The sequence below is a fragment of the Periplaneta americana genome, chromosome 16 (assembly GCF_040183065.1).
Source record: "Periplaneta americana isolate PAMFEO1 chromosome 16, P.americana_PAMFEO1_priV1, whole genome shotgun sequence".
Taxonomy (NCBI): domain Eukaryota; kingdom Metazoa; phylum Arthropoda; class Insecta; order Blattodea; family Blattidae; genus Periplaneta; species Periplaneta americana.
The window spans coordinates 108,461,461-108,486,525 of NC_091132.1; the positions used below are offsets into that span (position 1 = coordinate 108,461,461).

The window sequence follows — 25,065 nt, forward strand, 5'->3', positions numbered from 1 at the left end:
GAAAAAAATATATATATTTTTACGATTTAAAAAACTATTTTTACGATTTAAAAAAATATTTATAGGTTTTTTCCTTCAAAAGTAAAAATGGTGACAGTTCACTGTACAGTGATGAAGCGTTTCCGTCATAACTCATAAACTTTTTAAATTTTTCATGTTCTCTCTCTTTTATTTTATTGCTGAAACTCATATATACAATATCATGCTCTTTCAACTACATTCCTTAATAAATAATATATTTTTATTTTGTGTTAGAATAAAATATTGATATTTTACCTATTTTTATCAGAGAATCTATCAAAGGAAGAGGAGTGATTTGGTTCATAATGTAGATACGGTATGTATAAATACACACAAACAATTTCATCACAGAATGTTCGATAGTTTTTAGTGTGCTTCATCACTGCACAGTGAAATGAATTTTGAAAAAAAAAAATGTAAATATTTTTTTTTAATCGTTAAAATATTTTTTTTCATATAGCAGAAGGACAGTGTTTTAAACCAATTTTCATTATTGTACAAGATATAGCAATGGAGAAAAAAATGTTGAATATTTCCAAAATTTTACTCCCGTAAGCTGTACTTAACCCCTTAAGAAATTCCGAATGGTCTTGGTTGCACGCTTCATATTTTGTTTTACTTGCTCTACTGCTTCTCTCTCTCTCTCTCTCTCTCTCTCTCTCTTCTCTATTCGGAGAAAAAGGGTTGCATGATAGTTCGCCACCCTTAAGCACTCGAAGAAGTTACCCATTGTAGAAAATTCCTTCGCTCGAAGTCGCTCACATTCCAATAAGGAATGAAGGGTACTTAAAATCAGAGAATTTTAAGATTGGTTCGCCGCACAAAGCGTCTCGCAGGGTGTCGAACGCCTGTTCTTGCTCATCTGTCCATTCGAACTTTACATCCTTTTTATTAAATTTGTGAGGGGTTTAGCTATCTCAGCAAAATTGCAAATATGGCGCCTATAATAACTGCCAGTCCTAAAAAGGATCTGATATGGCGAGGTGTTTTAGGTCAGGGGTAGTTTTTGATTCCTTCCACCTTCATTGGATCAGGTGACACTCCGTTTCGTGATACTATGTGGCCTAGATACTTAATCTCGCTTACAGCAAATGAACATTTTAGAGGATTTGCTTTCAAATTAGATTCCCGCAATCTTTTAAAAATTTCATCTAGTCTCTGTGCGTGTTCTTCGATCGTGGAACCGACCGTAAGGATATCATCAAGATACACATAACAAGATATGCCCTTCAGTCCTGATAAGACTCCATCCATTAATCTCTGAAATGTACTAGGGACTCCCACTAAACCGAATGCCATACGGTTGTATTCGAAACTTCCGTAGGGGGAACAAAATGCAGTTTTCTCTTTATCCTTTTCTTCTATCTCGACCTGCCAGAATCCATTAAATAGATCAAGTTTACTAAAATATTTTGTGTTTGCCAAATTCTCTAGGGTCTCTGTGATGTTGGGTATAGGATACGTATCACCATGTGTGACGCTATTTAGTCTGTGTAAATCTCTGCAAAGTTTAACTTTATCCTTGTTATCCTGGCTTCGTTTCTTCACGACACTCCAGAGTGAACTGGATGGGCGTATTATGTTTTTGTCTAACATATCCGTTATCATTTCCCTTGCTTTCTCTTTCAAGCTATACAGTACTCTGTAGGGGTTTACTTTTATTGGACGGGCGTTACCTATCTCTATTCTGTGTTTTACTCCATGCGTACATCCCAGCTTATTACCTTTAGGGTCTTGAAATACGTCATTATACTCAAGCAGTACTTTCTCTATTACTTTCTTTTTTTTTTTTTTCGTGATCGCATAGCCTAAGTTACTCAGGTCCGCGGTGTCTATAATTGTCGTCCGTTCTTATATTCTCGATTTTGTTACGTGCTACCGCCTTCTGATAACTTCTCATCCCCTTCACTTCCTGCCTGTGAGGGTTATACATACGCTACTCCAAATTTCTTATTCTTAGGGATCTCAATAAATTCATTCGAACAGTTTATCCGTTTAACATGTATCTTAATCTTCCTTGATTCATGGGGAAAGAACGAATTAATTACCCGAGCTACATAAATTCCATTTATTCCTAGCTCTTCAGGTTCTAACACTGTGATTACTTCTGTAGGACTCTGTTCTAGTCCTCTCCAATGGGGTTCTCTTATCTGCCCAAGTTTACTCTTTACAATCACCTCGCTCCTCGGAGGGATCTTAACATTCTCGTTACAGTATACAGGAATCGGATCCTCGCTTACTTTTGGGGAGTCGTCTAAACGATCTGTCGTTTCCACCTCTCCTTGCCCTACTTGATGAGAGTCACCGTTCGATTCAATACAAAATCCGGTGAGAGACTGTTTTCGGGTGATCAGGCCGAAGTCTTCGCTCTGCGCCCTTTCGCAACAAGTGGGCTGCTGCGACAGCGGTCTTCCCTCGTTTCGTAAGGAGTTCTCTATTTACAATGTCGACATTGATTTCGTTCGCGCACAAAAAATCAAGACCTAACATTCCGTCTTGTTTCACACTCAGGGGACATATCATATATCATGGGGAATGCATTCTCCATTCAAAAATTCAAGGGTACTTCCTGTGAGCCCTGTGTCAGTAATCTGTGTCCCGTTACCCCAATTGCAGCCACTTCTGTTTCCTGTAACTTGCTATTTGAAATGCCTGGTTTCAACACTGATACTGTAGCGCCTGTGTCTACTGTAAAATGAACCGGCCTACCTTCAACATTCACTATGACCAGTAACGCTAAGTATACCTCTTCATAGAACATCTTGTTATTCATCATCTTTTACAATATCCACCTCGCGTCAATGGAATTCCTTGTCACAAAGTATTAGGGGCTGCAAGACAATAAACACCTTTAAGAACAGCTTAAAAGATAACCTTATTAGCATTTCACTCCAATCATACTGATTTAAACTATCACTGACTACATTGTTACTTTTTTCTTTAGACATCATCCTGATTGTGCTGTATTTTAATTGTCTCGTAATAATCTCTTTCTATTATCTAATATTATTTGAAATATATTAACATTCTATGTATTTTAGTTTAATTCCGCTACACAGTTTATTTCAGTGTTTAATTAATAGTTCATAGTATTTTGTTGTTTAATTTGTAAATAACTTTTGTATACATGTAACTCTCATCTAAATCAAATTGTTGGATTCTTTGTAAGTTCATGCATATGTATATACACTTTTTGCTGGTTGAGTGGAAGAGAAGGCCTTACGGCCTTAACTCTGCCAGCTAAAATAAATCATTATTATTATTATTATTATTAACTCCACCGGACCTTTCACGTTATTCGGGCATGAAGTGTCTAATTGCGCCGCATTCGCGTTTTCCGATTGTTGGTTATCCCATTTTTCTTTCTACAGTCTTTCATCATATGTCCTGGCTTTTTGCAATAAAAACAAGTCTGCACCTTATTGTCTAAAGTTTCGTTAGCGGTGGGTTTCGCTTAAATTGTGGTGGTGGACCTTGCCCTCGGGGTGTCTTGTACGTACTCCCTGGTACCTTGGTTCTACAATCGCGAGCAATATGACCCTTCCGATTACAAGCATGACACTTAATTTCCCTTTTTAGCATGAAAACATTTTGTCCTTGAGATTCTTGTTGACGGTTTCGTCCCTCGCTCTGCTGCTCATTATTTTGCGTCGTAACTGCTACCTGTATTCCTTCACTCATCTTTTTGGCATACGAAGACGAACCCGGCGACCGACTTCACCCCTAAGTCCTGCACGCTTGAGTCCTATACAGCAGGACTTTATTTCTGCATTGTTTAATATAATAACTTTCCAGTAAAATTATCATCCAGTAACAATTGGATGGGAGGGATACAAAGAAATCATATCAATTCAATAAACACACAAAAACAAAATCAATACACATGAAAAAACTCAGCTGTTGAAAATAAACATTTGATTAACATTAGACTGATGTGTTCATGTTCCTGAAGTTAATTGTCACGGTTACAATCCCGATTCTGTACACCAAATTGTTGTTGTGCTTGCTTGTTGTTGGGCACAAGTTTGTTGTGGCCGATGCTATCGGTCACGGTTATGTTATGATTTCATTCTGACACCAAATTATTATGTTGTGGTTCTGCCCTACCGACCATTACTTTTGTCAAGGTATTTCTGACACCAGTTTGTTATGTTTACGTCAGGATATTTCAGGATGGTAATAGTCGAGCTATTATATTAACTAGGTATTGCGTATTCAAGAACAGGATCACAGGTTGGATCAGGCTCGAAGAATATTAGCTTAATCAAATCAAATAAGTCACTTCACTGGTTATACAGTAATATATTGTAAAACATTCTTATATACATGACTTACACATTTAGCTATGTCACGAATAGTTGCAAAATGTCTAACAGGTCTAGTTAGTTACATATATTTTATTGTTACTTTACTTGACTTTACTTTACTTAATGAATAAAAGAGAATCTAGGATATACCTACTTGGTATACCTACTCAGTTACATGAATTTAAATGAAAACAAAATGGTAAAATAAATCATTGATTATATTTGAATGCAGTTGATTAAACAATGAAATAATATGGAAAATTCAGTGCGTTAGCTTGGTTACTTAAGATGCAGTTAGTTGAACAAACTTCGGAAACAATGCAAAATCATCAGTGACTGAGTAGTAATAATAGTAGCAACATTGGTAGTAATAATAGTAGTGTCATTAGTAGTACTAATAGCAGTGACGTTAGTAATAATAATACTAGTGGCATTAGTAGTAATAATAACAGTGACTGAGTAGTAATAATAGTAGTGACATTAGTAATAATAATAGTAGTGATATTAGTAGTAATAATATCAGTGACAGTATTAGTAATAATACCAGTGACATTAATAATAATAATAGTAGTGACATTAGTAGTAATAATAGCAGTGACATTAGTAATAATAATATGCTGGGTAACTTTCGGTGTTGGACCCCGAACTCATTTCACCGGCATTATCACCTTCATATCATTCAGACGCTAAATAACCTAGATGTTGATACAGCGTCGTAAAATAACCCAATAAAAAAGTAATAATAATAACAGTGACTTAGTAGTAATAATAGTAGTTACATTAGTAGTAATAATAAAAGTGAATTAGTAGTAATAATAGTAGTGGCATTAGTAATAATAATAATAATAATAATAATAATAATAATAATAATAGTGACATTAGTAGTAGTAACAGTGACTGAGTAGTAACAATAGTAGTGACATTATTAATTATAATAGAATGGCATTAGTAGTAATAATAAGAGTGACTTAATAGTAATAATAGTAGTAACATTAGCAATAATAATAACAGTGACTTAGTAGTAATAATAGTAATGACATTATTAGTAATAACAACAGTGACTTAGAAGTAATAGTAGTAGTGACATTAGTAATAATAATAACAGTGACTTAGTATTAACAATAGTAATGACATTAGTAGTATTAATAACAGTGACTGAGTAGTAATAATGGTAGTGACATTAGTAATAATAATAACAGTGACTTAGTAGTAATAATAGTAGTGACTTTAGTAGTAATAATAACAGTGACTTAGTAGTAATAATAGTAGTGACATTTGTAATAATAATAACAGTGACTTAGTAGTAATAATAGTAGTGACATTAGTAATAATAATAACAGTAACTTAGTAGCAGTGGCGGCTGATTGACTGAGGCAAGTGAGGCCGGGCCTCAGTCACTTGGCTTAACAGAAATCAAATTTTGTGTTTTTATATAATGTATTAGTTATTTGAATGAAGCATATATCGCTGTAGAAGCATTTTAAAACTTTGTGATGTATATAGACCTGTTTTGCAGTAAAATTTGTTCTTGAGGCCGGAATCGTTCGTACAGGGTCTGTCTTTTGAATGTCCTGTATTTTCGCGGGGTTTGACCTTGCGCTTAAAACGTTGTAGCCGAGGCACAATTCGTCTGGCCTCGTGGCCTGGTCAGGTTTCACTCCTCACATCCATGGGCCGGCCTCAAGGGTAGAATGGGGTGGGAATAGCAATGGTGACTTGTCTTCTTAAATAGGTCATAAATAACACAAATTCCAGCTCTTTGGCAGGCAGAGACCCACACTATTCCCTCTCCTTATGTCTCAGTTTATGACTTAAGCGAGGGTGTTGTACTATTGTACTTCGTAGTACAGTAGTGAATCTGGGCCAATGTTGTTATGTATTTCGGGAAAATATAAACAGAAACAAATGCCAGAAATAATGCTGGTGCAGTTATTTATTGTTAAAGTGTCCTTTTTTCAAGAAGAGATAATATTGAAAGAAAGGGAGTTTTAAATAAAGAGAGAGACTACCGAGATACCTACGACATCGCTGACAATTTTTCTGACAGATAATCTTAAAACGCGAGTTTCTATTGCATCCTGGTATGGGCAACATAAATGGTTAAGTGGTAATGTGGTGCAAAATAAACTTCTCTCTTGGCCTTGTTAGTTGCTGTCAAGGGAAAAAAATAAAAACAACAGAAAGGAGGGGATTTTCAACACATAATTTGGGTTGCTTCATCACACTGAAACTCACAGCATAACAGCTTATTTGGTGAGTGACATTATTTTTCATCAATTGTAGGCTAATAATAACACTAGTCAACAAGGTTTTTGTCACAAGGGTGAAAATGGTCATTTTAGATCAATTTTTGTGTGCTGATACTAGATCTAAACTTGAAAATTTTCCATCACGCACCATTTAAGAGGAAAATTGGAAATTGTGAAAAAATAAGAATGAATTTACCAAAGAACTCGGGTATCGAACTATGGACTTTATTTAAACGGTTACACAGTATATTCATACGTTTTATAACTTATTGTTGCTCAGGATATACTAAAAGTGTATTTTGAGGAATAGGTTCTTTCAAATACATGAGTCTGCATTAATAAGATGCGTAGTGGATGATATACGTATACCTGTATTATTTTATTGCTTTATGACGCTAGACCGACAGAAAGCACTGAGAGGGTGGGCTTTTAGAGTGAAATAGATTGCATTTTAGGATTAGTTGAATATTATTTGAGCTTGTGACAAGTTGTATCGCTGGTTTTAAGTGTTTATCTTCGCGTTCATTTACTCTTTCTCAGAATGAAAAAATCTCGTGCGTTTGTAAATTCGCCGGACAGCTGTTGTTACGTATGTGGAGAATTTACGGCAAAATCGCAGCGTCGGCCGTTATCAGATAAGTTAAAACAAGCATATTATTACTATTTTGAATGTAATATGTGTGATGAGGGCAAATCATGGGCTCCCCATGTGTGCTGCACAACATGTTACTCAAAACTGATAAACTGGATGAACGGAAAGAAGACTCGAAGTATGTCGTTTGCAGTTCCAATGATCTGGCGTGAACCGGCAAGCCATGCAGAAGACTGTTATTTCTGTTTAACAAAGATTACGGGATTTTCAAAGAAAATAAGATCTACAATTGGATATCCTAATGTTCCATCTGCAATAAGACCTGTACCACCTGGACCAAAACTCCCTGTTCCTAATCCTCCTTCGCAATTGGAGGAATTGGTTCTTCCAATAGAACAAACAGATGATTTAGCTCAACCATCAACATTCTCTGATCCGTCCTATAGCCCAGAACATCATAAATAACCCCATTTAATTCAACAATGTGAACTGAACAACTTAATAAGAGATCTTAATCTCACTAACCAACAAGCTGAGATTTTAGGGTCTAGACTGCAACAGTGGAACCTGCTAGCACCAGATACTAAAATTTCATTGTACAGGAAGAGACATGAACGGTTTTCAAAGTATTTTATAATGAAGAATTCTATGTGAATGTGTGTAAATATAGATGGCTTAATGGAAGAACTAGGATTTCAACACATCCCAGAGGAATGGAGATTATTCATAGATTCTTCCAAAATAAGTTTAAAAGCAGTGTTATTGCACAATGGAAACACTAAACCATCAATTCCAGTGGCGTATTCAGTAGATATGAAGGAAACTTATATAAATTTGTCAGTGTTACTAGATGCAGTCCAATATAAAATATACTGCTGGCAACTCTGTGGAGATTTGAAAATTGTCGCCTTATTGCTCGGACTTCAGGATGGATTCACAAAATACTGTTGCTTTCTCTGTTTGTGGGGTAGTAGAGCGACTGAAAAACACTACAGAGTGAAGACTGGCTTCCCAGAGAAAGCTATGTCCCAGGAGAACATAATATCAAGTATGTCCCTTTAGTAAAACCGGAAAAATTACTGCTTCCTTCTTTACATATCGAGCTTAGTTTAATGAAGAGTTTTATTAAAGCTATCCATAAAAATGGAGAAGGTTTTGCATATGTAAGGAATATGTTTCCGAAACTCAGTGAGACTAAAGTGAAAGAGGGAATTTTTGTTGGCCCTCAAATTAGGAAACTTTTGAAAGATGAGAGCTTTGAAAAAAAATTAAATGTTGAGGAACAAGAAGCTTGGAATGCCTTTGTAAGTGTTGTTAGTGGATTTTTAGGTAACAATAAAGCTGACAATTACCAACAGTTTGTACAAGAACTCCTGCATAGTTACCAGAAGCTTGGTTGTCGAATGTCATTGAAAATACATTTCCTCCATTCCAATCTGGACTTTTTCCTAGAGAACTTAGGAGCTGTAAGCGATGAAAAAGGGGAAAGATTCCATCAAGATATACACAGGATGGAACAACGATATCAAGGAAGGTGGGATTCTAATATGATGGGGGACTACTGTTGGTTTTTGTTCAGAGAAGGTGACTCAAACTACAAGAGGAAAAAATAACTCCAAGTAACTAAATACTTTTTTTAAAAATCTAGCTTGAAATCTGTATATGGTTGTTTACTTCAATGTAGGGCTCCTAAATTATTTGATTTGAGATTTTAATCAATTTAATTTATAAACCTTAAAAAACTATAGTTACTTTGATCCAGTTTTAAATTAATAAAGTAAAAGCCTATTTTGAAGGGAAAAAAGGAACATAATGCCATTTTTTTCTTATTGTAATTATTATTTATGCGACGTTATTATTTTTCTGTGAAACGTCAGTGTATTTTGTGTATAAATTTTGCATCTTAGGAATTTATTTATTTTCACTGTTGTAATTACGTCTTTTGAAATGCGCGAAAACGTTTTTTTAATCAAAATATTTCCCCTTCTGTCACACAAAAATGTTACGTGTTACAGATTTTTTGCTGCCATTTTCGTAATCAGCAGGGTCGATTTAGTAAAAATCAGCTGATTTCATTTCTGTGACAGACAAAAAGTTAAAATTTGTTGACTAGTGTAATAGACTAATAATAATAATAATAATAATAATAATAATAATAATAATAATAATAATAATAATAATAATAATACAGCAATCATGATATTAATAACATAACAATAATTAATATCATAAATAAACATTTCCTATCGGAGGCACTTAAACTAGTTGCATCTGGCCTCACCGAGGATTTCGATCACCGGCAGCTACTGCTTAGTAGTAATAATAGTAGTGGCATTAGTAGCAATAATAACAGTGACTTAGTAGTAATAATAGTAGTTGCATTAGTAATAATAATATTAGTGACATTAGTAGTAATAATAACAGTGATTTAGTAGTTATAATAGTAGTGGCATTAGTAATAATAATAGTAGTGACATTAGTAGTAATAATAGCAGTGACATTAGTAATAATAATATTAGTGATATTAGTAGTATTAATAACAGTAACTGAGTAGTAATAATGGCAGTGACATTAGTAATAATAATAACAGTGACTTAGTAGTAATAATAGTAGTGACTTTAGTAGTAATAATAACAGTGACTTAGTAGTAATAATAGTAGTGACATTTGTAATAATAATAACAGTGACTTAGTAGTAATAATAGTAGTGACGTTAGTAGTAATAATAGCAGTGACATTAGTAATAATAATAGTAGTGACATTAGTAGTAATAATAGCAATGGCATTAGTAGTAATAATAGTATTGACATTAGTAATAATAATAGCAGTGACATTAGTAATAATAATAGTAGCCCATCACCGTAAAAAATAGCTTGTTACGAAACCTAACAGCAAGCCTCAGAATGGGACTGATTCTCCGGCACGACCACAGCAAAGGAATAAGGTTATAAGATTTGGTACATGGAACGTAACTAGTCTTTATAGAACAGGAGGGGTATCATTAGTAGCAAAAGAACTAGCTAGATATAGAATTGATTTCGTGGGAGTACAAGAGGTTAGGTCAGATGGGAATGGCATATCACAAATAGGCGATTACTTATTGTATTATGGGGAAGGAAACATTAATCACTAATTAGGTACAGGATTCTTTGTACATAAAAGAATAAAATCAGCAGTAAAAAAGGTCGAATTGGTCAGTGACAGGTTATCATATTTAGTACTTAAGGGTAGATGGTGCGATATCGTAGTTATAAATGCTCACGCCCCTACAGAAGAGAAAGACGATCATATAAAGAATGGCTTCTATGAGGAATTGGAACACACTTTTGATCAGTTACCTAGATATCACATGATAGTTTTATTGGGGGATTTCAATGCTAAAGTAGGACGGGAGGATATTTTTAAACCAACAATTGGAAAAGAGAGCCTACACGTAAGTATTAATGACAATGGAGTTAGGTTAGTCAACTTTGCCACATCAAAAAATTTAATTGCCAAGAATACAACATTCCCCCAAAAGGGTATACATAAATATATGTGGACTTCTCCAGACGGAATGACACATAACCAGATAGATCACATCTTGATAGATAAAAGAAGGCACACTAGTATAGCAGACATTCGAACTTTCAGGAGGCAGACTGTAATTCTGACCATTACTTGGTAATTGGAGAATTAAGAGAAAGACTATCAGTAGCCAAGTGAGTAGAGCAACAAGCTAATATTAGTAGATACAATATTCTGAAATTAAAGGACGAGGAAACTAAGCAACGTTATCAGGTTGAAATTTCAAATAGGTTTGCTGCTTTAGCAACTGCTGACGAAGCTAAGGAAGAGTTAGATGTTAATAGCGTGTGGGACAATATCCGAGATAATATCAAAATTGCAGCTGAGCAGAGCATAGGTTATCATGAAACTAAGAAAAAGAAACCATGGTTTGATGAAGATTGTTCCATTGTAGTAGATAGAAGGAAACAGGCAAAATTGAAATTCTTACAGGATCCAATTGTGGAGAATAGAGATAATTATTTCAATGAAAGACGGGAAGCAAGTCGTACACTTAGGAATAAAAAGAGAGTTTACTTGAAGGAAAAACTGAATGAGGTAGAAACAAATAGTAAGAATAAAAACATTCGAGATTTATATAAGGGTATAAAGGAATTTTAAAATGGATATCAGGCAAGGGTAAACGTGATCAAGGATGAGAATTGTGACTTGCTTGCAGACTCTCATTCAATCCTGAACAGATGGAAAAACTACTGTATTTTGGGCAACTACTAATTATACATATGCCAAATAGAAATGATCGTGACGAAATTCAAATACAAACTGCTGAGCCATTTATACCGGAACCCACACTTTCTGAAGTCGAAATTGCGACAGAAAATCTGAAAAAGTACAAGTCTCCAGGTATTGATCAAATTCCAGCAGAATTAATACAAGAGGGTGGAAAGGCATTATCTAGCGAAATTTATAAACTTGTACTTGCAATTTGGGAAAAGGAAATTGTGCCAGAACAATTGAAGGAGTCCAGAATCGTACCTATCTTTAAGAAGGGGGACAAGACTAACTGTATTAACTTTCGAGGAATATCACGTTTGTTGACGTCATACAAAATTTTGTCCAATATTCTATGGGGAGAAGATTAACTCCATATGTAGATGAAATTATTTGGGATCATCAGTGTGGTTTTAGGCGTAATAGACCGACTATTGATCAGATTTTTTGTATTCGACAGATATTGGAGAAAAAATGGGAATATAAGGGTAAAGTGCATCAGTTGTTCATAGATTTCGAAAAGGGGTATGACTCGGTTAAGAGAGAAGTTTTATATAATATTCTTATTGAATTTGGTATTCCCAAGAACCTAGTTCGATTAATTAAAATGTGTCTTAGTGAAACTTACAGCAGAGTCCGTATAGGCCAGTTTCTATCTGATGCTTTTCCAATTCACTGCGGGCTAAAGTAGGGAGATGCACTATCATCTTTACTTTTTAACTTCGCTCTAGAATATGCCATTAGGAAAGTTCAGGATAACACAGAGGGTTTGGAATTGAACGGGTTACATCAGCTTCTTGTCTATGCGGATGACGTGAATATGTTAGGAGAAAATCCACAAACGATTAGGGAAAACACGGGAATTTTACTTGAAGCAAGTTGAGAGATAGGTTTGGAAGTAAATCCCGAAAAGACAAAGTATATGATTAGGTCTCGTGAAATTAAACGCAGAATAAATATGGGATATGCCTGATATTATTCGGTTGAGAAGCTTTTGTCATCTAGTCTTTTGTCAAAATATCTGAAAGTTAGAATTTATAAAACAGTTATATTACCGGTTGTTCTGTATGGTTGTGAAACTTGGACTCTCACTTTGAGAGAGGAACATAGATTAAGGGTGTTTGAGAATAAGGTTCTTAGGAAAATATTTGGGGCTAAGAGGGATGAAGTTACATGAGAATGGAGAAAGTTACACAACACAGAACTGCACGCATTTTATACTTCACCTGACATAATTAGAAACATAAAATCCAGATGTTTGAGATAGGCAGGACATGCAGCACGTATGGGCGAATCCAGAAATGCATATAGAGCGTTACTTGGGAGGCCGGAGGGAAAAAGACCTTCGGGGAGGCCGAGACGTAGATGGGAAGATAATATTAAAATGGATTTGAGGGAGGTGAGATATGATGGTAGAGACTGGATTAATCTTGCTCAGGATAGGGACCAATGGCGGGCTTATGTGAGGGCGGCAATGAACCTCCGGGTTCCTTAAAAGCCAGTAAGTAGTAAGTAAGTGACATTAGTAGTAATAACAACAATGACAGAGTAGTAATAATAGTAGTGACATTAGTAATAACAATAGTAGTGACATTAGTAGTAACAATAGCAGTGCCATTAGTAATAATAATAGTAGTGACATTAGTCCATGTATTGTGGGTCCCTATCACCACGGCATGGCGCGTCGTCAGGTTGCGGATAGAGGAGACGGCCTCCAGATATGAAGGGTAACTGCGAATATATTGAATAAGCAGTCGTGGACAGCCGATAAGGGGTGGTGCTCCATCTTGGGCAGTTGGGCGAAGGGCTAACAACCCATCACCGTAAAAAAACAGCTTGTTACGAATCCCTACAATAAGCCTTGGAATAGGACTGATTCTCTGGCACGAAAAAGACAAAGTATATGATTATGTCTCGTGACCAGAATATTGTACGAAATGGAAATATAAAAATTGGAGATTTATTCTTCGAAGGGGTGGAAAAATTCAAATATCTTGGAGCAATAGTAACAAATGTAAATGACACTCGGGAGGAAATTAAACGCAGAATAAATATGGGAAATGCGTGTTATTATTCGGTTGAGAAGCTTTTATCCAGTCTGCTGTTAAAAAATCTGAAAGTTAGAATATATAAAACAGTTATATTACCGGTTGTTCTTTATGGTTGTGAAACTTGGACTCTCACTTTGAGAGAGGAACATAGGTTAAGGGTGTTTGAGAATAAGTGCTTAGGAAAATATGTGGGGCTAAGGGGGATGAAGTTACAGGAGAATGAAGAAAGTTACACAAAACATAACTGCACGCATTGGGTATTCTTCACCTGACATAATTAGGAACATTAAATCCAGAGGTTTGAGATGGGTAGGGCATGTAGCACGTATGGGCGAATCCAGAAATGCATATAGAGTGTTAGTTGGGACACCGGAGGGAAAAAGACCTTTGGGGAGGCCGAGACGTAGATGAGAGGATAATATTAAAATGAATTTGAGGGAGGTGGGATATGATGATAGAGACTGGATTAATCTTGCAAAGGATAGAGACCGATGGCGGGCTTATGTGAGGGCGGCAATGAACCTTCTGGTTCTTTAAAAGCCATTTGTAAGTAAGTAAGTAAGTGACATTATTAGTAATAACAACAGTGACTGAGTAGTAATAATAGTAGTGACATTGGTAATAATAATAGTAGTGACATTAGTAGTAATAATATCAGTGACATTAGTAGTAATAATAGCAGTGACAGTAATAATAATAGTAGTGACATTAGTAGTAATAATAGCAGTGACATTAGTAATAATAGTAGTAGTGACATTAGTAGTTTTAATAGAAGTGACATTAGTAATAATAGCAGTGACATTAGAAATAATAATAGTAGTGACGTTAGTAGTAATAATAGCAGTGACATTAGTAATAATAATAGTAGTGACATTAGTAGTAATAATAGCAGTGACATTAGTAGTAATAATAGTAGTGACATTAGTAATAATAATACCAGTGACATTAGTAGCAATAATAGCAGTGACATTAGTAATAATAATAGTAGTAACATTAGTAGTAATTTTAGCAGTGACATTAGTAGTAATAATAGCAGTGACATTAGTAATAATAATAGTAGTGACATTAGTACTAATAATAGCAGTGACACTAGTAGTAATAATAGCAGTGACATTAGTAATAATAATAGTAGTGACATTAGTAGTAATAATAGGAGTGACATTAGTAGTAGTAATAGCAGTGACATTAGTAATAATAAAAGTAGTAACATTAGTAGAAATAATAGCAGTGGCATTAGTAGTAATAATAGCAGTGACATTAGTAATAATAATAGCAGTAACATTAGTAGTAATAATAGCAGTGACATTAGTAATAATAATAGTGGTGACATTAGAAGTAGTAATAGCAGTGACATTAGTAGTAATAATAGCAGTGACAATAGTAATAATAATGGATAGTGACATTAGTAATAATAATAGCAGTGACATTAGTCATAATAATAGTAGTGACATTAGTAATAATAATAGCAGTGACATTAGTAATAATAATGGTAGTGACATTAGTAGTAGTAATAGCAGTGACATTAGTAATAATAATAGTAGTGACATTAGTAGTAGTAATAGCAGTGACATTAGTAATAATAATAGTAGTGACATTAGTAGTAACAATAGCAGTGACATTAGTAATAATAATAGTAGTGACATTAGTAGTAGTAATAGCAGTGACATTTAGTAGTAATAATAGCAGTGACAATAGTAATAATAATAGATAGTGACATTAGTATTAATAATAGCAGTGACATTAGTAGTAATAATAGCAGTGATATTAGTAGTAATAATAGCAGTGACATTAGTAATAATAATAATGGTGACATTAGTAGTAATAATAGCAGTGATATTAGTAGTAATAATAGCAGTGATATTAGTAATAATAATAGTAGTGACATTAGTAGTAATAATAGCAGTGACATTAGTAGTAATAATAGCAATGACTAGTAATAATAATAGTAGTGACATTAGTAGTAATAATAGCAGTGATATTAGTAGTAATAATAGCAGTGACATTAGTAATAATAATAGTAGTGATATTAGTGGTAATAATAGCAGTGACATTAGTAATAATTATAGTAGTGACATTAGTAGTAATAATAGCAGTGACATGAGTAGTAATAATAGCAGTGACTAGTAATAATAGTAGTGACATGTGTAGTAATAATAGCAGTGACATTAGTAATAATTATAGTAGTGACATTAGTAGTAATAATAGCAGTGACATTAGTAGTAATAATAACAATGACATTAGTAATAATAATAGTAGTGACATTAGTAGTATAGTATTCCACTTAGCCACGATTTCAACTGCACGTTATTCAATATGGAAGTTCAGCGTATGCAAATCTTGCATCAGAGACAGGTTTTTGTGCATACCGTAAATCTTCTACATAGGCCACCCACCTTTATTTTCCTACGGGGAAGGTCATACCAAGGCTTTTATCATCCTTTAAATACATCTCCCAGGAACAGCTAGCCTTGTAATATCAAGGATAAGAACAAATACGTTTGCTCTACCTTGTCTTCGTTGTTGATGGTCCTGATATATAGAGGCCTACTTAAAAAATTTGGATATTTCTGAATTTATGACATGATACAAAAACGTTAATTAAATCGCTGGCTCTATGTGTAATTGTCCAGGTGGAATACTTGATGGGATTATTCAGCCCTGGACACCTGCCCTACGTTCTGGAACGCAAGGGGGAGCCATCCTTGGTCAACATGACTGAAAAGGCCCTCAAGGTCCTAAGCCGCAACCCAAACGGCTACGTGCTCCTGGTAGAGGGAGGGAACATCGACAACGCCCACCACGACGGCCTGGTGCGCCAGGCTCTGGAGGAGACTGCGGAGATGGACGACGCCGTGGCGTATGCCGTGCAGGCCACGGACCCTGAGGACACGCTGGTCGTGGTCACCGCAGACCACTCGCACACGCTCACCATCAGCGGCTACCCCGAGAGAGGGGACGACATTCTAGGTCTGTATGCATCCCCGGAATACACACAGAAGAAGTGCACATAGGAGGGAATTTTCTCTCTTCTCAATATTTCAATACAAAATCCTTTTTTTTTGGGGGGGGGGGGGTGTTATGTTCTAAAACATAGTACATTGTAAAAGTAAATACTGTACATTACTGTAAGAACGCTGTGTCATGATGAGGGACCGGATTTGTAGGCTTTTAACTAGGTTTATTTTTTCCTTGCTTCTGAAGTCCTAATTTCTTCAATACTTTTCCGAATCATGATCGTAGGAGTCATATATGTGAATTCTGTTGAATCTTAAAAAACCTAAATTGGACCTTAGTGCCTATAAAAACCTAAATCATTGTTGATAAGTGTTATCCTGTATTTACTGCGTTATACATTCACTTCTTTTTATTTTGAGAGTATATATAATTTATTTCCAAGAAATAGTCTGCCCAGGCATCCTGGGTTGCCAAAAACACAGAATAACACACACATATAAGAATAATAACGATTACAGTAAATAGATGAGTCAAATTGAAATGTGAACTAGGAGCTTAAATTTAAGAAATAATACATTTGTACATATATTGTAACAATCACACACTAACGGATAGAAAGAGGGGGGGGGGATTATGATATTCCGTATAAATGATTTTTCAGAATTGCCACAGACCCTTTAATGCTAGAAGTAATTATTTTTGGAATGATGTCATGGATTCCAAATGTTTTGATAGTGTTTACAGTTGATCGTGGGATGGTGCCCCTCCCTCTGATCATTAAACCATGTACTTCCCAGGTGCCTTCCATCTGATATTTTTCTCGAAAATACGGAATAGTAGGGTCATAAATTTGTTGTTTCTCTTTGTTGACCTCAGATGGTTGGGTCTGGCTCATCTCAAATCTAACAGTTGGGTCAATATCATGACGGAGGGCGGAGACCAGGAACAGTACCAGTAAATAATGTTGTTTTGTTTGTTTGTTTGTTTGTTTGTATGTATGTTTTAAAATAATTCTTGATCAAGTTTGAACAAATTTAATTCAAAAGTTATGTGTGTACTGTACCTTTTATCTATTGAAAATGGAAATTTATGTAGTTATGTCAAGGCAAATTATATTAGATAAAATGTTAATTGTTAAAATAATTTATTCAAACTACAAACAATGTTAAAGAGGCAGGAACAAAAATTTCGAATCTTATAAATTTTGATAAGTAGTTTGGTTCTTGAAAAGGTCAGTTTCGGGGTTTATGTTGCCTTAATAAATACATTCTATTTTTTTGAAACTAACTGTAAGGATACATTTCTAACGATCTTGCGACCCCTTTCACAGGTTCGACATAAAAAAAACTATTCCACCTATTACAAAAACCTGAACTGGTCTTTCTAAAAACCTAAAAATGCGGTCCTAGTCATGATCATTACCTTGAAGGTTGAAACATTACTATTAAGTCAGAACTGTGTGGGAGGCACATCACTGGGAGCAAAACAAAATATCGGCAACGCTACCAATACGCAATGCACATGAGAGAGTACTGATACAGAGGGCGGTACTGTAAGCATAGTGTGTTGTGATATCAGCCTCTAACTGTGAAGATACAGCCGCTTTTTTCTTTGAAAATAGTCGCTTGAAATCTGATACATATTCATATGAACTTTTTACTCGAAACGGTTTCACAGGTTACATCGCACTTTTCTTCGTGAATCAACTTGTATGAACAATAACTGCAATTGCAGACAAAGCATTTGCATGAACATACTAGTTTAATTTTTATCTCAGAACGCTTACTTACAAACAGCTTTTAAGGAACCCGGAGGTTCATTGTCGCCCTCATATAAGCCCACCATCGCTCCCTATCCTGAGCAAGATTAATCCAGTCTCTACTATCATATCCCACCTCCATCAATTCCATTTTAATATTATCCTCCCATCTACGTCTCGGTCTCCCCAAAGGTCTTTTTCCCTCCGGCCTCCCAACTGACACTATAATATATGCATGTTGGATTCGCTCATACGTGTCTCAGGACGCTATCCAACGTTAATGTAGGATCAGTGATTCCCGTGTGAGTGTCTGGCATGATATATTTTTTTCATTATTGCACAAATTTACATATATCGGCCTCTTCCATTTCCTGCATAAATCAAAACATGTTTCTTTCAGGCTCTACAAATGCTATTAAGGAGCTGAATGGTACTGACATCTTGACTTACGCCAATGGTCCGGGATTTGACGCTCACAAGACCACAAACTGCTCTCAAGGCTTCTGGCGTGTCGTATCAGACGAGGAGAGAGAGGAGCCGAGATATCATGCCTTCGCTGGGCGTAAAATGCGCAAAGAGACTCACGCTGGCGAGGACGTTCCAGTATATTCACGTGGCCCTCATGCCAGTCTGCTCTCTGGAGTCTTTGAACAGAACTACATCGCACACGTGATCTCCTATGCGGCGTGCATTGGACCTCATGCCACTTACTGCACGTTTTCAAATAAACACCCGAAGTCCGGGGCTGTTACAAAGAAATCTAAAGACCCGAAGTCTGTTGCTGCTACAAAGAAATCTTCAGCACAAAGTTCTACAGATATACATTTTAATTTTGGTGTGTTGTTAGTATTACAAGCTGCATTTTGCTTTTGTGTAAAATGATTATTCATGATATATTCTTATGAAATTATTAGCTTAAATCCTAGATCATATATAACCAGATTGCTCGGCTTTATAGGCTTTGACGGCAACAACTTTCTGCCATCTAGTTGTTACACAAGTTGGCATAACTAGGGAGCGGATTTTTATGTGCTAAAAAATTAAATATATTTATTTTTTATGTGCTGAAATGTACGAAAATATTGCTAAAAATAAAAAAAAATATATTTTTTCTTTTTAAATATGACAAAAATACCTTACTTAGCTTGAAAAAATGTTATTAGGTACTCACCAACCACACTTGAGTGCTAGTAGTTGGCCGAGAATTGCAGTGAATAACAAAGGTCATCTCCAAATTCACCGTCACAAATGCATGCCGATTATCTCTGAACAACGACTTATACTGTGAAAACGATCTTTCCACATCACAGGACGTCAGACGTGCATATTTAAAGAGAGGAATGTCACAAACACAAACATCGTCAATTTCACCTATAGGCACATCCTCCAATACTTGAGCAACTTCACACATTTTTTTTTATATCCACTGTTTTTCCCAAACACATTCTGGAATTTGTCCCTTAGTACTTGTACTTCCGAACCTGGTAGCGAGTACAGTTTAATTTCCACGGCACGCACCTCCCTGTTTCAGACAACAGGTTTTTGGATGTTTCGAGTTTTTTATGGTGCCACACAAAAAGCTTAAATTTGCTAATAGGAAAGTCAAATCATTTTTTAAATAACCATCTTTCAGTATATCTTGAAGGATATCAATTGACGAAGCCCGATAACAGGGAATCACAACAAGATATATTGCCTTACTTGATAGACATGAGCGAGAGGCGAGAGATTTGTTTAAATTAAATAATGTTCATAGCCAGCTCTTATCTGTTGTGTTTCACAAACAAAGCGTGGAATGAAATCATCTTCAGCAACAATAAACATTCCTAATTTTGTATTACAAGATCTCTCCTCCTTGTCCATGTTAATTTATTCTCTAATAATAACACTGATATGCTTCCTAGCAGTTCTCAGAACTTGAGGCGATACTATTATGAAAATGGATCACGGATACACCACATAGCGCTTAGAAACACGAAGCAACCAAGTATTCTTAAAAAAGATAAAGTACTTCGAGTGATATAATTGAATTAGTTTTAAAATATTTAAAAGATCTTGTAAAAAAATGATTTAAGTAAAAAATCTCCAAGATTTATGTGTTTATAATAGATTTCCTGAAAATATGTATTTACATAATTTTTTGTGATAATATGTGTTTTTATGTGAAATAAAATTCGGGTTTTAAACTTGAAACTTCATGTTCGGAATTTTTAACTTTGTTAATTGTGTTTTATCACAAGCAAAAAGAATATTTAATTACATAGGAATCCGCTCCTTAGTCATAATCCCCATTTGAATTGCATTAGCGACTGTACTGCCATCTCGTGTTCGTTTACGGCGGACAGGTGGCGATCCTGGAGGTTGTTCTCTTTAAAGTGCTACCGATTTTAACATAGGGATGAGCAATCTGTTACATAATATGTGATCTGGGCTTAAATATACAATAAAATATAATGCAGTACTGATGAATGCTGATGAACCAAGACTGTTAACGTTTGCACAGTTCTTAAGAATATAATAAATTAAAAAATCAACAAAATAGAAAATGGTTTAATATAACAGTTTGCTCTATATACTGCAGTACGCGGACTCACATTATTCCGAATCCATAAGAATGCAATGGCGAAATTGGCTCTAATTGGGAATTGTAAATTCAATTTATGTTTATTCTGAGTAAATATTTTGACTTTTGCCATTTTTATGAATAAATAAGTATATTATATTAGGTTAGTGGTCTCTTTGCACTCGAAAATTCATTATATTCACAGGGTTATAACGCCATTACATGCTGAAATGGAACCTTTGAATTTAAATCTGCTCTTATAGGTAGGAAATGAAACATGTCAACTTTATACTATAAACAGGGGCGCAGTTAAGGCTCGACGTGCAAGCTGAAAGGTTATGTGTTCGATTTTCGATGGGGTCATGGATTTTTCCAGCCTCTAACAGAAATGAGTACCAGGGGCATTTCCTTGCGGGCACGTAGGTTTGACATCCCTGCTGCCGACTCTCTGTAAACAGGGCTGGGCAAAATACTGATATCCAAGTATTTCAAATACAAATACAAAATACTTCAAATAATTGTATTTGAAATACAAATACAAAATACTTTTAAAAAATTAACCGAAATACATTTGTATTTCAAATACTCAAAATACATTTGTATTTCAAATACTCGATAAAATATATATACCTAAAGAAATAAGAATATTACCATACTGAAAATCTAAAATATTATATTAACATTAAAAGTATTTTTACCTCGAAGTTTTATATAAACACTGTAACTGAACATTCTTCCTTTTCCCAGTCAGCAATGAAATTATGCTACATCTGAATAATTACTGCTCCCTTTCAAAAAAAAAACCGGTTCCTCAAATGTTCATAAGATAAGGATCCCCTTGCTTGTGAATGAATAAATCCTGCAAAACAGAACAGTCTTTCTACAGGCGCAGAGGAACACAAACTTGTATTATACTTTATAAAACATTGTTTCACTGTTGGTGATTCTCTAGAGTGCACAGGGTTGTCCCTTTGCCATTGAAGAATTGTATGAGCTCATACTCCACAGCAGACAAGTTCTTTTCTTTTTGCTTTTCAAAGTCTGTTTTCATCGTCTTCATCGTCTGAACTGACCAAAGATGTAGCAGATAACTGCTCAGCTGATTTCATACACATATTCTGTGTCCTCTTCTTATCATTTAGTGAGGCAATGTCAGGTAGCCATCTCATCTTCAATGATGGATGGAGCAAGCTGCCAAAATAGCTCAATTTGCTTCTGGGGTCAGATCAAACACCACCTTAAATCTTGATGAAAGCGAATTTATTAGGATTGGAGTTACTTGGAATACATGGCGTAGATTACTAGGTAACAGAATATGTAATCTGTTTTTAAGCCTTAAGGGAAATTAATGTGGACAAAAATTGGCCGTAATAGCACGTCTTCTTATTTGCATTAAATTAAGGGCTACGGCATTGGGTTTCAGAACTGCACAATATTCTTCAAGGTACTGAAACTCAACATCTTTGAAGGTTGGCAATCCCAGTTTTTCACATATACTGCTTATATCATGTTTGAATTGCAATATTTTAGAGATTGAGTCATGAAGAGAATTCCATCGAGTTGGGCAAGGAAACTTTAATGAATATTTCAAGACATCTATATAATTTCTGAGTATTTGAATCTCCTAGACGCATTCCATAATGCTAAACATTTAGTAAGTGTTGGGTGGTGGATCCTTGATACTGTTGGAGATTCTTTATTGCATTAAGGAAATCAGTTGTGGCAAGAAAACTAAGTGTATATCTAGCACATCTGAAACGGGTAGGTAAATAACACAAAAGTTCATTCTTCAAATTCAAATCCAAAACTTGAAGAACAAGAAGAATAAAAAAGTATTTTGAGTATTTGAAATACAAAATACATCAATTTTATGTATTTAAATACAAAATACAAAATACTTTCGAAAATCCTTACAAATTACAAAATACAAAATACAAATGTATTTCAAATACTGCCCAGCCCTGTCTGTAAAGGTGGGAGCCACTCTCTGGAGCGATGGGGTTGAGTTTACCTTCACCTTCACTATAAGTACCTACTTTGAAACAGAAACAATTTTCTTAGTATATGATTGCCTGGCGAACATTCATAAAACTGATTTCAAGTAAAGAGAGAAGGAGAACTGTTACGTAGATCTGTCGGTGTAGCTAAATGAAGCAACGAGGGTTACACAACTGCAGTTTGAATAATGTAAAAACAGAAAATTAAGACTTTTCCAAGTGAAATGCGACGATTGATAAAACAATTTTTTTCTCGCATTTTATTGCTGATCATTAATTTTACATTTTACTAGCGCAATGTTAGGCCCTTTTTTAAAGGTGTCGGAATAATACAGTTACAAATTGTAAAATCTTCCGATGGCCTGATGGCCTTAACTCTGCCAGGGAAAATAAAACTATTATTATTATTATTATTATTATTATTATTATTATTATTATTATTATTATTATTATTATTATTATTACTTACTTACTTACTTACTTACTTACTTACTTACTTACTTACTTACTTACTTACTTACTTACTGGCTTTTAAGGAACCCGGAGGTTCATTGCGCCTCACATAAGCCCGCCATCGGTCCCTATCATGAGCAAGATTAATCCATTCTCTATCATCATATCCCACCTCCCTCAAATCCATTTTAATATTATCTTCCCATCTACGTCTCGGCCTCCCCAAAGGTCTTTTTCCCTCTGGCCTCCCAACTAACACTCTATATGTATTTCTGGATTCGCCCATACGTGCTACATGTCCTGCCCATCTCAAACGTCTGGATTTAATGTTCCTAATTATGTCAGGTGAAGAATACAATGCGTGCATTTCTGTGTTATGTAACTTTCTCCATTCTCCTGTAACTTCATCCCTCTTAGCCACAAATATTTTCCTAAGAACATTATTATTATTATTAGTATTATTATTATTATTATTATTATTATTATTATTATTACTACTACTACTACTATTATTATTATTATTATTATTATTATTATTATTATTATTATTATTATTATTATTAAAAAATTAACAAAACAAACTAAAACTATTGTACAAAGTGGAAAGACAGCAAATATACCATTAATTACTACACTCTGTACGGGTGCATACATTTCATGTACGTAGCACAGTACTGCATTACACAATGCGTATATCAGGAAACAGGTTCCTCTTGGGTAATGCCGTAGGCCTACTCTTATAGATGGAACATGACTGCCGGGGAAATAGTGTGTAAGTTTCCCCGGAATCGAATGTGGACAGACAACACAGGCTGAACAGACGTCAAGGTTAGTGCATTAGTATACAGAGTTCAGATTAGTTGGTGGCAATGCAGTACACATTACAATAACGAATCTTCAGCTATGATACGTAGCCTATATTACAACAAAATCGCAAAGAAAGTGTCGTGCTATAGTTCTACGGAAATATCTTTGCTTTCAACAATTATTTTATTCAACAATCAGAATTTAATGAAAAAAATGAGAGAAACGGTCTCCTCCTTAAATAAAAAGAATGCATTGTAACTAAAGGAAATTCGACGACAAGCTGAGAGATAGAACAGTCTTTGAGAAAGTTAGCTCAGCATGGAAGAGTACCGTAGTTTCCCCTAACTATGGTCCACATTTGTCACATTTTTCTTTGTATATTCAATACTATTCATCCAGATTAAGTGAAATTTTGGCTTCGGACTCTTGTAAGTGTATATTAAATAAATATTGACATATGTGTTTGAAATTATTTAATTACAAGTGTTAAAAAAATAATAAGTATTGGTACATAGTTGTATTCTGAATTGCCCAACTATGGTCCACTCATATTCATGCTTAAAAGCATGAATGGACTATAGCTGGAGCTGTAATTATTCGTAAATCAATATATTGAGTTTCTAATTTAAGGGTAGAAATATAATCTAGCACAGAAATATTAAAAATAAATGAAAAGTACACGGATACTTTTCATTAGTACACATTGCACAAACACACAATAAACAAGTGAAATCTGAAAGTCATTTTCCTGCAATAATGAACAACTACACTCACCGGCAAAAATACCGGGCCACCTAAAGTTTCTCAATCTTTTTTATGAGATGAGAATCAGAAAACCCATTATGAAATGAAGAAAACATTGCTTCCCAGAAAAAAAAAACTCTTCTTTATTATCACTTGCGCTATTATTTTCAACGCCAAACAATGGATATAATTGAAAGGTGTAAAAACTTACAAATTGTTTCAATTTTCTTCCAAATGTTCAACGTTGTTGCTGGAGCAATTCTGGGCCTTTAGCTGGTTCTTCTGGAATT

General features: G+C 34.9%; 1 protein-coding gene across 2 annotated transcripts in view; it reads left to right on the forward strand.

Moving 5' to 3' along the window:
• The window catches only part of LOC138691036 (alkaline phosphatase-like), a 94,218-nt gene extending 70,990 nt beyond the window's left edge, over positions 1-23,228 (forward strand). Inside the window, exons 5-6 of one of the 2 annotated variants that reach the window (XM_069812682.1) lie at positions 16,128-16,464; positions 18,612-23,228. In XM_069812682.1, coding sequence (XP_069668783.1) covers positions 16,128-16,464; positions 18,612-19,093 — 819 coding nt within the window. In that variant the 3' untranslated portion in view covers positions 19,094-23,228. The remainder of the gene's footprint in view (positions 1-16,127; positions 16,465-18,611) is intronic. The other variant, XM_069812681.1, reaches the window with a different exon arrangement.
• Positions 23,229-25,065: the final 1,837 nt, after the last annotated feature.